Source organism: Leuresthes tenuis, unplaced genomic scaffold (assembly GCF_036924035.1).
Source record: "Leuresthes tenuis unplaced genomic scaffold, fLeuTen1.0.hap1 SCAF_18, whole genome shotgun sequence".
Classification (NCBI taxonomy): domain Eukaryota; kingdom Metazoa; phylum Chordata; class Actinopteri; order Atheriniformes; family Atherinopsidae; genus Leuresthes; species Leuresthes tenuis.
The window spans coordinates 1,680,567-1,694,145 of NW_027325372.1; the positions used below are offsets into that span (position 1 = coordinate 1,680,567).

The window sequence follows — 13,579 nt, forward strand, 5'->3', positions numbered from 1 at the left end:
CATTTTGATGAGCTGGAAAACTGTCGTCATGCTGATTTCTTCCAGTTCAACACAAAATGTGTCTCTGGAGCCGGTTTGTTGTTGTTTTACGCGTCGAACGCCTTCGTTTTGTACGGTTCATCGTCAGACTTCAGGTAAGGAAGTGTTTGAGGGCGAGTTTTCCGCTGATGAAATGCGGTTGTTTTCTACACAGGAAACAGATGCAGGAAAGAATCAAACAGCGACTTCATCAGTTTAACTCAAATTGTTCTTCTAGTCTGAGGCCGTATTGTGCCGTAAGAATCAGAAGGAAGTCCCAGCTCACACAGGTTATTGGACATTATTAAGGCTGAAGGCATTAAGGCTCACATATTACACACTTCTTCTTCTTCTTCTATGGTTAAACACGCACGGTTTGCTCTGACCTCAGCAAAAATACATCATCTTGATCAGGAGGAGTTTTATCTCATTACTAGTCGGAAGTATTAGTGTTTCTTGGTAAAAACTATTAAATACCTCTCAGAGGAATTGATATAGATTCCAAAATTAACGGGACACATTAAGCCCACTTTAGAGCCGTGTAAATCATCACAGAGACGCCATTCAGACGGGTCAGGAAAGACTGAATCAGCTGGTTTTATGACAGGACTAATCTCACTCTGGTTGTTTTCGTTGTGTCTTTAAAAAAGAGCCTGCGAGTGAATCTGAGAAGCACCTTTAATATTTCACTGTCTGAGCTGTGAACTCATTAATCAAATGTACAGGAGAGCGAATGCATACGTGTGCACGTGTGCACGTGTGCACGGCAGGCCTGGATAACAGAGACAGCGGCAGGCACTGAGGAGGAGGATGAAGGTGTCCGGATGCTGTTAAAAACGTCGAGTTACAAGCTGGTGCAGCTTTATTCTGAACCGACGGAGAAATGCTGCATAATCGCACTTCCTCTAAACTCGTGTTGCTTCCTGATCTGTAATCCGACAGATCGGGTCGTCTGAAACACTTACGCAATGTTTCCTGCAGCTTCAGTGATTTGGGTGTTGCTCTGAGGCGTTTAGCTGCAGAGGAGAGGATGAGCATGTTGGCTTCTGAGGCCATAACTAATCTGAGAGTCAGTTTGTGAGTTTGCTGCAGCGCAGAAAACGATCCTCAGAGCTCGAATGAGGCCAACTGGACGACCTTTTGGTTCCTGAAGACCTTTCACCTCTCAGAGAGACTTGGAGAATACTCGAATGCCATCCTTACTGTTCTGTTTTTTAACTATTACACCTAACTCGTGTCTCCATGCAAACATATGTTCACCACCTGAATGTTAGCATCCAGCAAGCTTAATATTAGGAGCTGCTTAGTCGAGATAAACAGCAAGTAGATCGTTCTTCAATTCAGTTTCATCGATAAAGCATCAAATCACAACAACCCGTCTCAGATTTACAGTCTGACCCTTTGTTTGTTCAGTAAGTGACTTTATAATAGTTGAAAACACGGAAATTATCTCTGTTCTAGAACCTCAAAGTTGGAAAATTGATCTACTGGAAAAAATCTTTCACAGCCTTTGTATCTTCATTAATTTGACCCTTTAAATTTTGATCATTCAGTTGGTTTCAGTTTGCAGTTTGAGCCACTCGTTGTCACTTTGTCCCACAAACTGGAGGAAGTCGTGTAAATTCTGCCTGATTTGATCTGACTTTATCCTTTAATTCTGATTTAGCCGATTCCTGACTCATCTGTGGCTTGTTGCTCAGACTTTTCTGTTCGCATATATTTGAGCTGCATTCATTGTCATGTGTGATGACAGTTATAATAAGTATTTACGTCGCTCAGGAGAAGCTACAGTTTCCTCCCAGCTTGACAGAGAGATGCTTCTTTGTCTTCGTCTCGCCGTTCGAGCGATGATCTCATCCAAAAGGTTTCCTCAGCTTTTCGGAGGAGAGGATGAGCTACTTATCAGCTGATACTTCCCACCAACTACTTAGGGCTCAAAGCCTGACAACAGAAAAACCTGAACGATTGTGGCAGCCTGACCAAAATCAGACTTAAAATACATGTAAACATGTTAATCTGACTGAAAACAGACTTCCTTAAAGTTTAGTTGAAGTTTTATTTCAGTAATAAGATCATTTCTGTCTTATGACACAATAACAAAGCTGTTTCTTGAGCAAAAAAGGGTTGGGGCTGTTTTTTTTTTAAATGTATTCTTTTTCTAACAATTAATTAAAATTCATTGTTGTTAGATCCTTCAATTTATTAGTTTTTGAAAGTTTTTAGCTTTTTAAAAAAAAAATTACAATTAATCCAACTTAACTGATAAAGAATTCATAAAAATATTAGGTTTTAGTTTTTAATTAAACTTTTTTAATTACTAAAAAACATTAATCAACTTTTTTTAAAGAGAAAATGCAATTTGTTATTTTTTTAAATATTTCTAGTCAATTATATATTTTTCTAATAAGTTCTAATAATTTTTAATTACACAAACCTTAATTTAATCAGGCTTTTTTTTTTCAACGTTTGAGGCGCTATGGTTGATGATGACGTCAGGTTCATAAGTGAGGGAGTGAGGGGCGGGGTTAGAATGTTCGTGTGAGCCAATCAGCTGCGGGCTGTGTATCAGAGCGCCGCCGCGTCGCTGTGGCAGCAACAGTCTGGTGGAGCGGAGCAGAGAGCGGTTGTGTGGCGGCTTCAGGCGGATCTCTGCGTGTTTCTCCGTGTTTGACGCTCCGGATGGATCGTTAACCCGCTCAGCAGACTTCACTTCGGCTCTCTGACGCCTTAAAGGGGATATTAGTCACTTTTTACCGGAGTCGCAGAGGCACGCAGCAGGATGAAATATAAAGTAAGTGACCGCTTGGATCGGCGCGCTCTGACTTCTGTGTTAAACGCTGGAAAATTACAGCTGATGTGTTTGTGTCTGCAGACATCCGGTTAGTTTGGGTTTATAGAAAGGTGGAAACTGTGCTGAAGAGATGCTGTTGGGTTTGTCTGAGAGTTGAAGTAGCTTTAAATCCGCATCCTCTGCTGTCTGTGGGCTGGATCTGTCCCCACAGGGGCGTAAAGAGGGAAAGCGCAGCCAGCTTGGTGCCTCCAGCCCCTCTTTATACCCCCCCGGTCAACAGCGGGAATCAAAGCTGTATTCGACTCAGTTTTTATTGTATTTTTAATTTTTTTCCATATTTAGACTGTTTTGTTTAGACATATTTAGACAGACGGGGCTGTTGATGTCCATTCAGCTGGTAAAAGATGTAAAACAGACTTTTGTGTCCAGAAAATGTTCATCTGATCATGTCGGGTCCCTCAGAGCTGATTTTAAGACTTCAATCATCCCTTTTTTAATTGAAAGAGACACAAACGACTTCTACAATGAAAATTAAATGAGCGAAATTTGAATTCAATTTTATTTCACATAAAAACAAGTTGATTGAAAAATGTTGCTGCTCCATTCGTGGACAGAATAAAGGCAGCTAATGTTGTTAAAGTCACATTTTATTAGTTTTTTTCAGCCTGGTATCCTGTAAAGGTGCAGTTACTTTTCTGTAACTACATTTTACGCTGCGTATTTCGAGGAACCGACGTCCTGCTGTATGTTATTCGACTTGGTGTAAAATGAAGTTAGATTTGGAGAAATGGTTTTAAATTTATATTGGTTATAATGGTTTTATATTTTGTGCTTTTTGTTGCTTCTTTAACATTGTGACCAATGTTGGGATGGTTGTTATTGGTTTATGGTCGTTTACGTTTGATTCCATCATGAAACTTTGACTTTATTCTCCATTTTTGTTTGAAAAACAAGTGATTTTGATCTAAATGTTCCCGTTCTCCATTAATTTCAGTTATTAATCCCTCTGATTAGTTGTGTTGTGAAACTCATCATCACTTTATAAGCTGGTTATTTCCTCTCTGCGTGACTTTCTTCATCGTTTATGTTGTTGAGTATGAAGTTGGGCTTAAACGATTTTTCGATTAAATCTATTATTAAAAACACCTCGATGTAAATGATCTGCTTCGATGCTTCGTTTAACTCCCACCAACAGGTTCTGCTCAGTGGTCGCCATGGTTCACACGGTCATTTATTACTGTTGGACAACATGCACACGCACGTGCTGCGTTTGATGGAGTAAACCAGAGAATAAGAGAAAAAACGTCTAAAGTTTGGGAGTATTTCAAAGAAGAGAAAAAAGAAAATACTGAACAGTGTGTCCATTGTAAAAGCCAGTTAGCTTAGCATGATAGCACAAAATAAGGAAGCTAGAAGAGAACAGAAGGAAACTAGCAGACGACAGAAGGAAGCTAGAAGAGAACAGAAGGAAGCTAGCAGACGACATAAGGAAGCTAGCAGAGGACAGAAGGAAGCTAGAAGAGACCAGAAGGAAGCTAGCAGAGACCAGAAGGAAGCTAGCAGAGGACAGAAGGAAGTTAGCAGAGAACAGAAGGAAACTAGCAGACGACATAAGGAAGCTAGCAGAGGACAGAAGGAAGCTAGCAGAGGACAGAAGGAAGCTAGCAGAGAACAGAAGGAAGCTAGCAGAGGACAGAAGGAAGCTAGCAGAGGACAGAAGGAAGCTAGCAGAGGACAGAAGGAAGCTAGCAGAGAACAGAAGGAAGTTAGCAGAGAACAGAAGGAAACTAGCAGACGACATAAGGAAGCTAGCAGAGGACAGAAGGAAGCTAGAAGAGAACAGAAGGAAGCTAGCAGAGACCAGAAGGAAGCTAGGAGAGAACAGAAGGACGCTAGCAGAGGACAGAAGGAAGCTAGCAGAGAACAGAAGGAAGCTAGGAGAGAACAGAAGGAAGCTAGGAGAGAACAGAAGGAAGCTAGGAGAGAACAGAAGGAAGCTAGGAGAGAACAGAAGGAAGCTGATGCAACTTGTGTTTGTCATATTAGATAAATAGTGGCTAATTTCTGTTGAAATGACACCAGAACGTCCCGCGAGCACAAGCACATCATCATATTGTCCTTAATGTGCTCATCAGAGCAGCTTCAGCCTGTTAATGTGAACTAATATTCTGAGTCACATCAAATTTTATCAGACCTGTTGAATCTGTACCATCAGAGGCTGCTGGTTGAGGTGTTAACGGCTGTTATTAGCTGCAGCCGAGTGTGAAGGCTCCATCAGTGACGTTAGTCTGAGTGTAGCAGGTCTCCATGGCCACTGTGCACATCGTCAACGGGAATATTGATCAGTGGAAGGTGGTAATTGACCCACGGCAGCGTCTCCAGGGAGGAGCCGTGCGCGCTCTGACGTGCTTGTTTGCCACATTCAGAGCAGATAGCAGGAGGTCATGTTTCCACTGCTCTTTGCTCATAATAAACACATCTGCGTTACGCAACAGTGCTGGAGGAGAGGAGGGTGGCGGGCGGCGAGGCAGGCGAGGGTTTGAAACAGATGACTCGCGTCACAGCAGGATTATCGAGTTCCAGGGTTGGAGTTTACTGCGTCCGTTATTTACAGCCAGGGTGGCGGTGTGTCATCACAAGCTTAACGAGGTCGCCCCGGCGCCCTGTCAGCTGACCTGTGGTCGGAGATGGTTTCCAACAGGTGTTCAGGTGTAGGTCACCTAATGCGGGTAATGCTCCAAAGGCAGGACAGAAACTGAGATATGAGCTCGTTTAAAGGAAAAGTTCAGGACTTTATCCAGAATATGACAACAGAGATCTGATGTTTTATATATTTTATATAACAGTAAAGATGAGCTGAACCTGAAGGTCCGGGTCATCGAGGCTGATCTAAACTAACAGATTTCTAACTGAAGCTTCTTATAATTAGAATTAAATAATAATAATAATAAATAAAGGCCAGATTGTTGTGGTTTGATCACTGCGAAACCTTTAAATATTCAGTCACCACAGCGGATACAATCAGTGCCGAACACTGTCAGACATCAATGATGTCACAACAAAAACTGTCCAGATGATCCAGTTTCATTTAAAATGAGCTTTACTTATTCTCCATGTTTTCTCTGTTATACCTCAAATCTGCCTGTAAACTCTGAAATTCAATAAAACTTTATTAATCCCTGAAGGTGAATTATGTCCCTGCAGTATTGATAATTATTAAAGATCAGCTGTTGTTATAGTTAACTAAATAAAATATAAACCAGCTGAAGTGCAACAGAGAGGAAGGTGTGGTAGGAACCTTCAGAGGTCTTCATCAGTGGGTTGGGCTGCTGTTTCTGTTGCTTAGCAACAACTCAGCTGATGATGTCACACACAGCGTCAGCAAGTAACTCAGGTGAACTCTCAGCAGACAACATGGATAGAAACTCACAGCCAGCAGTTCAACATCTGGGCTGCAGAGACGCTCCAGGATTCCACCATCTGTTGTTAACCAGCTCTGTGATCCTCCTCCTTTACTGTTAGCGCTCTGTCTGCAGTCTCTGTCTGCCCGGATAGTCTTAAAGCTGAGCAGAGAGCTGTTAGAGTTGTTCCTGCAGCCAGGTCTCTGCCTGATATTCCTGCTCTGTCCTCATCAGGGCTCCGAGCTCGTCCATTTTATCCACCAGAGATCTCACATTTCCCCTGATGATTAAAGGAAAAAATGCTTTAAACTTCCTCCTTTTCCTCCACTTTGTTCCTGCTCTGCGTCCCAGACGTCTCCTCCTCAGTTCATCTTGATTTGGGGTCTTATTGCAGGTATTTGTTGGGCTGTGGAAAGCTCAGTTATCAGCAGAAATATGTGTTTTCACAGGAAAAAGCTCAGTAACAATCTGAAGAAAGATGCCTTCTAACTTCTAACCTTTCATGATTTAAAAAAGGTTTAAACATCCTTTCGATTGACGCCTAACATGAGCTGATAGGAACTAAAAGAAAGCTTTGTGCAGGCTGAGCTGGTTACAAATGATCGATTTTGCTGTGAATCGTGTGTAAAAACCAAACCGAGACGTCGAGTTTTTCAGTGAAATCTGTCAAAATGACACAAACTGAATCTACAGCCTGGGACATGACAGAGGGGTCCACCCACTGTGACAATGAGCCTTTTATGGGCGCAGCGTTAAGTGTCATGAGGAGGGAAAGTGCACTTTAATGTGTTTGTGCTTCACTGAAAGTGTCACCTTCCATCACAGCCTAAATTTACAGCGTTGGAGAGCAGTGGCTGTTTTTATCCGAGGAATTTCTCCATGGTTACCGGAGGTCGCTGTAAAGACTGTGAGGCAGATTCTTGGATGCAGCCACGGCTTCTTGTGGTGTTGTCTGAAGGAAATACGCAGACATGAAGAAAAGTTCCACTCATTTGACTAAAATAAAATGAGGCATTAACTTTAAATGGCTCAGGAGCAGCAGTTTACTCAGTTTCAAGCTGATTTTTCCCGGAATCGGACAAAGTTAAAGTGTTGGAACACAGCTTTCATGAGTAAACACCCAGAGACTTCCTCAGCCTCGTAGCTCATTCCTTTGTAGCCGATGTAAGTGTTGCAGAAATAGCTCCACGACCACAGCGAGGAGCGATTAGGTGAACCCAAACTGAGCGCTTTCCTCGGCGGGTTCAGCCCGCCGGCAGCCGGCCAACAGAGCTGGAGGAGCTCAGACATTGTTCTGAAAGCGAGGAGGAGGAGGAGGATCTGTGATGCTGAAAGGCTGCAGAAAATGAAAGGGAGAGGAAGTCGTGGGGGGAACCAGAGGGCAAACAGAGCTGGGAGTGCAGTGGGGGGGGATGGGAGGTCCGTGAGAATGGGAGCATTCCAGCGATGGTGTATGGGAGGCTGGTTCAGGAGGTGCACGAGATTATTTCAAGGTGCCCCTTCACATTGTTGATGAGGCTTTTCTGCTCTGAGCCCGTCTGGTCGGTCATTGTGTGGAAGTTTGTTCAGAGGAAGCCGGAGACGGTTTCTGAGTAAACTCTGACACTTTCACACGTCGCAGCAGTGAATTATCTTCCTCCTGTGAGGAGTTTCTCCCCCGGTGACCTGTCCTTCTGCCCCCCTGCGGCGCCCTCGCACTGCCGCCATTAACACGTGAAAACGCTCGCCACAGAGACTCGGAGTCTGCAGCGAAGCATCATCTCCCATTTACCTGATCAGCCTCATTTCTGACTTCCTGTGACCTTTAAAGTGTCCTGATCAACAGTTCTGCAGCTTTCTGAAGCTCTTTCACAGCTTTTCTTTGGACATTTTCTGCTTTTTCCCTCATTTTCAGTCCTTGTTCCTGAGCATTTTCAGTGTTTTTTCTTTGTTCAGCCACTGAACTCTGACCTATGAAGCATTCAGGCAGAAAAAAGGCTCCTAACTCAAGGGATGAACCAGTGTTGTGTCGACACAGAACAGACAACTTAGCAAAGAAGCCATTTTAAACTGGATCTTTAGGCTCTTTGTTACCAGCAGCCTGTCACAAAGACACATCATTTGTTCCCATTTCTTTAGCTGCATCTATGAGAAACAGCAAAGAAAACACAGTTTGACAGACAGAAAATAGGATTTCTGCAGCAACAAGGTGATTCCCAAAGAGCTATTAGCTGAAAACTTGGCATATCTCAGCATGGTGTGCAGTGTGTCCTTAAAACATTTGAGGAAACTGGACAAGTGGAGGACAAAAGAAGAAGTGTCAGGCCTAAAAAACTATCTCCAGCAGATGAACAGGATCTGAAAGTGATGTCCTTAAGAAAGAGGAAAAAATCCAGCTGTGACCTGACAGGACCTGAGAGATGCATCTGGACCTTCAGCTGATCCATCTACTGTTGGCCCAAGCCTCATCAGAAATGGTCTCCATGGAAGGGTGGCTGTCAAGAAGCCGTTCTTAAGGAAGGGAAACAGGGAGAAAAGGCTGAGCTGTGCCAAATGACACAAGAAGTGGACTGAAAATCAGTGGCAACAGGTCTTATGGAGGGATGAATCCTCCCCAGAGCACGGACCTCAACATTATTGAAGCAGTGTGGGATCATCTGACAGAGAACGGAACAAAAGGCAGCCCACATCCAAAGAAGAGCTTTGGGATGTCCTTCAAGAAGCCTGGAGAACTATTCCTGAAGACTCCTTAAAGAAATGACAGAAAGCTTGTCTCAGAGGGTTCAGGCTGTGTTGGAGAATAAAGGAGCTCAGACCAGAGATTCACTTTAAAGCTGCTGAGAACTGATAAAAACTCTGTTTCTGCCTCAGATTCTGGGTTTAGGTTCATGTTTGAACATGTTTCAGTGAATCTCTGCAGCTGCTTCCTGTTTTCCTGGAGAAATAAAAGAAATGAAGCTGATCAGGAGTGTTTCCTGGAAGCAGCTCACCTGCTCAGGTGCAAACACTGATGTGAATCTTTTGTAGTTTCTTTAACTGATTCACAGTTTTTACACGTGATGCAGCTTATAAATCGATCCATTCTTCAGAAATATTCTGCTTTTATAGGCTTTAAAATGGATTCTCTGACTTTTCTTCCATTAACTCTGTCACCGGATGGAGGAGACGTGTTTTGTTGCAGCTTGAATGAAAGCAGGAGGTCTCCTGTGAGCTGGAGGATTCTCCTTTTATCTCAGACGGCCTTGGTGTGGCGGCGGGGGAATCGGCTGTTTCTCTTTGTGTGTCTGACATCTTTGCGTAGCGTGAAATCAGAAGGACACTGAAGTGAATCTCCATCTCATTGCTTATTCCTGTATGTAAAACCCTCCAATGTGGCCCTGCAGAGATACCATGAAACATGCCTCGCATGTCGGCTAATGCCCCCCCGGAGGGCTTAGTCTCGGATGGTTTCCCCGATGCTCTCATTCATCGTTTGGCACCAACACAGAATAATCTGCGTCTTTACTTTGGCAGGATCGAGCGCCCGTTGGCTGGAGACGCCAGCACGCCATCCACGCTGCGCCCTCTGAGGAGCAGGAACTTTTCTCTGGGGTTCAAACTGCAAAGTCCTGAAATGACTCTGCAGAAAATCATCTGCAGGTCTAATTAAAGCTGTCAGGAGCAGAGAAGAGTCCAGGCTGTGATGCAAGACGTAGGCAGGAAGTGCTGCAGAAACACCAGGGGAGGGGTTAGCTTTCAGGTCATGTGACGGCAGGAGAACTGTCATCTTAAACATGAATTTACCTCATTTCCTCTGTGCTGCACGTCCCGTTTCATCAGGACCGGGACTTCTTAAAGCGACTCTGTACCCAGCAGCTTCTAAGCAGCATTATAATCTTTAACAGCTCATTATTTACACATCCAGCTGGTGGGGGTCAACACTGAACCACCTCCAGCGCTGTTTTATCCATCAGCAGCGGCTCAAACTGTATCTGTTAGAGTTGTTCCTGCAGCCAGGTCCAGGATTCCACCATCTGTTGTTAACCAGCTCTGTGATCCTCCTCCTTTACTGTTAGCGCTCTGTCTGCAGTCTCTGTCTGCCCGGATAGTCTTAAAGCTGAGCAGAGAACTCTTAGAGTTGTTCCTGCAGCCAGGTCCAGGATTCCACCATCTGTTGTTAACCAGCTCTGTGATCCTCCTCCTTTACTGTTAGCGCTCTGTCTGCAGTCTCTGTCTGCCCGGATAGTCTTAAAGCTGAGCAGAGAGCTGTTAGAGTTGTTCCTGCAGCCAGGTCTCTGCCTGATATTCCTGCTGTGTCCTCATCAGGGCTCCAAGCTCGTCCATTTTATCCACCAGAGATCTCACATTTCCCCTGATGATCAAAGGAAGAAATGCTTTAAACTTCCTCCTTTTCCTCCACTTTGTTCCTGCTCTGCATCCCAGACGTCTCCTCCTCAGTTCATCTTGATTTGGGGTCTTATTGCAGGCATTATTTGGGCATTATTCACACATCCAGCTGGTGTGGGTCAACACTGAACCACCTCCAGCGCTGTTTTATCCATCAGCAGCGACTCACACTGTATCTGAGCAGGTGGTGAGCTGATAAAGGTGAAAGAGACGGAGGAAAACTGCTCTGAAACTAAGGTTTCATGATGGATCAGCAGCAAAATCTCACCTCAGTAACAAGTTAGAATATCTGAAGATAACCAAAGAGATGGTGATGTCATCAGAGTAAAAACAAGCTCACGGAGCCTTGATTTAGGCTCTGAGTTGCTGGTCCATGAGTCAGAAGGTGTAGCCAGAAAAAGAAACTTTATCTTAAAGAGCAGACGTTTCATCTAGACTTTCTGTGACTAAGGAAGGAGGAGCAGATGAGTAAGAGTTCAACCCAAAGTTCTGACCACATCACCTCCGTCTCACTGGCAGATTCCTCCTCCCAGCCTGTAGTTTTTAGGTGGAACTTTCCTGATGGAAACTCCCAGATTGTAGCAGCGTTCTGGCCGGACTTACCTCATGTCAGAGCCGGTGAGACGCAGCGCCGGCGGCGGAGCTGCCAGGGCGCCGGTTCGGGGCGTGGAGGCTTCCTCGCAGCCTGTGAATCACAACGAGGTGTTGTTTACTCCGAGGTCTTTTACACAGAAACATGAAGCCTTAAACAACACAAAAACACTGGTTTCTGCTCAGATAAGATCAGATATTGATCGTTAACAGTCTGCCAGGTATAGATTTGCAGCTGCTTGTGTGAGTAATCGATCATTACGAGGCAGCAGGGCATGTGTTGTGTCACGTTCCCTTTAAAAATCACTTGTTCCCTCCGTGCTGTAATTATGTTAACTCATGGCCACTGGCAGAGCTTAAAGAGAGCCAAGCCTCCTGAAAACAAGCCGTGCACGGAGCTCTGAGGCGCTTCCCATGGGCCCGTCCTAACCAGAACCTTCACACGGCCCATTTATCTGCACTGGCTCTCACCCACAGCAGGCCGCACTCCGAGGAGCGGCTCGGAAAAGTCATCAGGTCCTCATTACCGTCATTACTATAATTATTTTCTATATATAGCCATGTGAAACCAGGCCAAATGAATGTGTACGAGCCTCCCCGGGACACGTGCTGCCGTGGTACGGCCCTAATGGTCCCGCTGGTGTTCTCACAGCCGGAGCGTACCACTTCTTTTGGGAGCAGGTTGTTTGTTTGGGCTCCCGTTGCCATGGTGATGCGGGTTTCTTCCAGTGCGGTGCGGTTCTGTTCGGGGAATTGAGTAGCTGTAAGCCCGCTGGGCCAGAGCTATCGTCAATCTTTGTTAGACTGATTAGTGGCGCAGAGACGACGGGCCAAACCCACCCAGGGAGCTCTTACTGAAAGCAAAGGTGGGGTCTTCTTTATTTCTGGAAAGGTCAGCAGTTGGTTCGCTCTGTTTGTGTTGAGGCGAGACGCCTGATGACGCAGAGCGTGAGTCGCAGCCGGTTCTGGGCTCCAGTTGTGACCTAAAAAATAAGAAATGTTGTGTTTTTGTTGCCTTAAAGTGAAAACTTTACTTCCAAAAACGCTGTGGGTCAAGTGAAAATTAAGCTAAATAAAACTGAGATTATAGTTTAATTTCTGCAGTCATGCACAGACGATCCAGATAACGTTAATATTCTACGTTTAAAATCATTACAGATGCTTTAACTTATGCGTTTTATCGTTTTGTTCATCCTAAATTAAATGAAATGTTGTGTTTTTGTTGCCTTAAAGTGAAAACTTTTCTTCCAAAAACACTGTGGGTCAAGTGAAAATGAAGCTAAATAAAAATAAAACAGTAATAAAATAGTTTAATTTCTGCAGTCATGCACAGACGATCCAGATAATGTTAATATTCTGCGTTTAAAATCATTACAGATGCTTTAACTTATGCGTTTTATCGTTTTGTTCATCCTAAATTAAATGAAATGTTGTGTTTTTGTTGCCTTAAAGTGAAAACTTTTCTTCCAAAAACGCTGTGGGTCAAGTGAAAATGAAGCTAAATAAAAATAAAACAGTAATAAAATAGTTTAATTTCTGCAGTCCTGCACAGACGATCCAGATAACGTTAATATTCTACCTTTAAAATCCTTACAGATGCTTTAACTTGTGCGTTTTATCTTTTTATTCATCCTAAATTAAATGAAATGTTGTGTTTTTGTTGCCTTAAAGTGAAAACTTTTCTTCCAAAAACGCTGTGGGTCAAGTGAAAATGAAGCTAAATAAAAATAAAACAGTAATAAAATAGTTTAATTTCTGCAGTCATGCACAGACGATCCAGATAACGTTAATATTCTACCTTTAAAATCCTTACAGATGCTTTAACTTATGCGTTTTATCGTTTTATTCATCCTAAATTAAATGAAACGTTGTGTTTTTGTTGCCACCCTCCTTCTGCCTGTCTTCTACGGTAGCCCGGAGGGGCCTTTTCACCTGGTTTTAGTTTGAGCCCGAGTTGTTAAAACATCATCTGCTCTGGACCTTTAGTCACAATCGAGTTCAATAAAAGTGAATTTTATACCCGAGGCTGTAAAAAGTCTCAGCAGAACAGCGAGTTGTTTCAGTAAAGAAGCAGAGCCGACAGGTGAGGCCTGGCTCCCTCACGGACGCCTCTTCTCCATCACTTCAGCAGGACCAGCACGTACCTGCTTGTTATTACAGCCAACAGCTAAAGGTCATGTTTATTGCTTCACTCGAGCTCTCACAGATCTGCAGCTCTGCTATAAAAGTGATGATGATTCATCTATTTACAGCATCTGCACATTTCCCTTCCCACCAGCTCGGGCCCCCAATAAAAAACTCAACGGCAGTGAGAATGTGTGAAAATGTGTCACATCGTTTCTTTTAGGATCTCTGCGGTCTGCAGACTCACCACAACAGATGATTGTCTACATGTTTCTGGCAGCTTTTAGCT

The 13,579-nt window shown here is 43.9% G+C and overlaps 2 protein-coding genes across 2 annotated transcripts in view; one reads left to right on the forward strand and one right to left on the reverse strand.

Moving 5' to 3' along the window:
• Window positions 1-13,579, reverse strand: part of LOC140275682 (probable ATP-dependent RNA helicase ddx6) — a 436,375-nt gene that overhangs the window by 340,694 nt on the left and 82,102 nt on the right. The window lies entirely within an intron of this gene.
• nedd9 (neural precursor cell expressed, developmentally down-regulated 9) overlaps window positions 2,621-13,579 on the forward strand; it is a 30,707-nt gene continuing 19,748 nt past the window's right edge. The window contains exon 1 of the mRNA XM_072370402.1: window positions 2,621-2,809. Within this exon, the coding sequence (XP_072226503.1) occupies window positions 2,798-2,809 (12 nt within the window). The 5' untranslated portion in view covers window positions 2,621-2,797. The remainder of the gene's footprint in view (window positions 2,810-13,579) is intronic.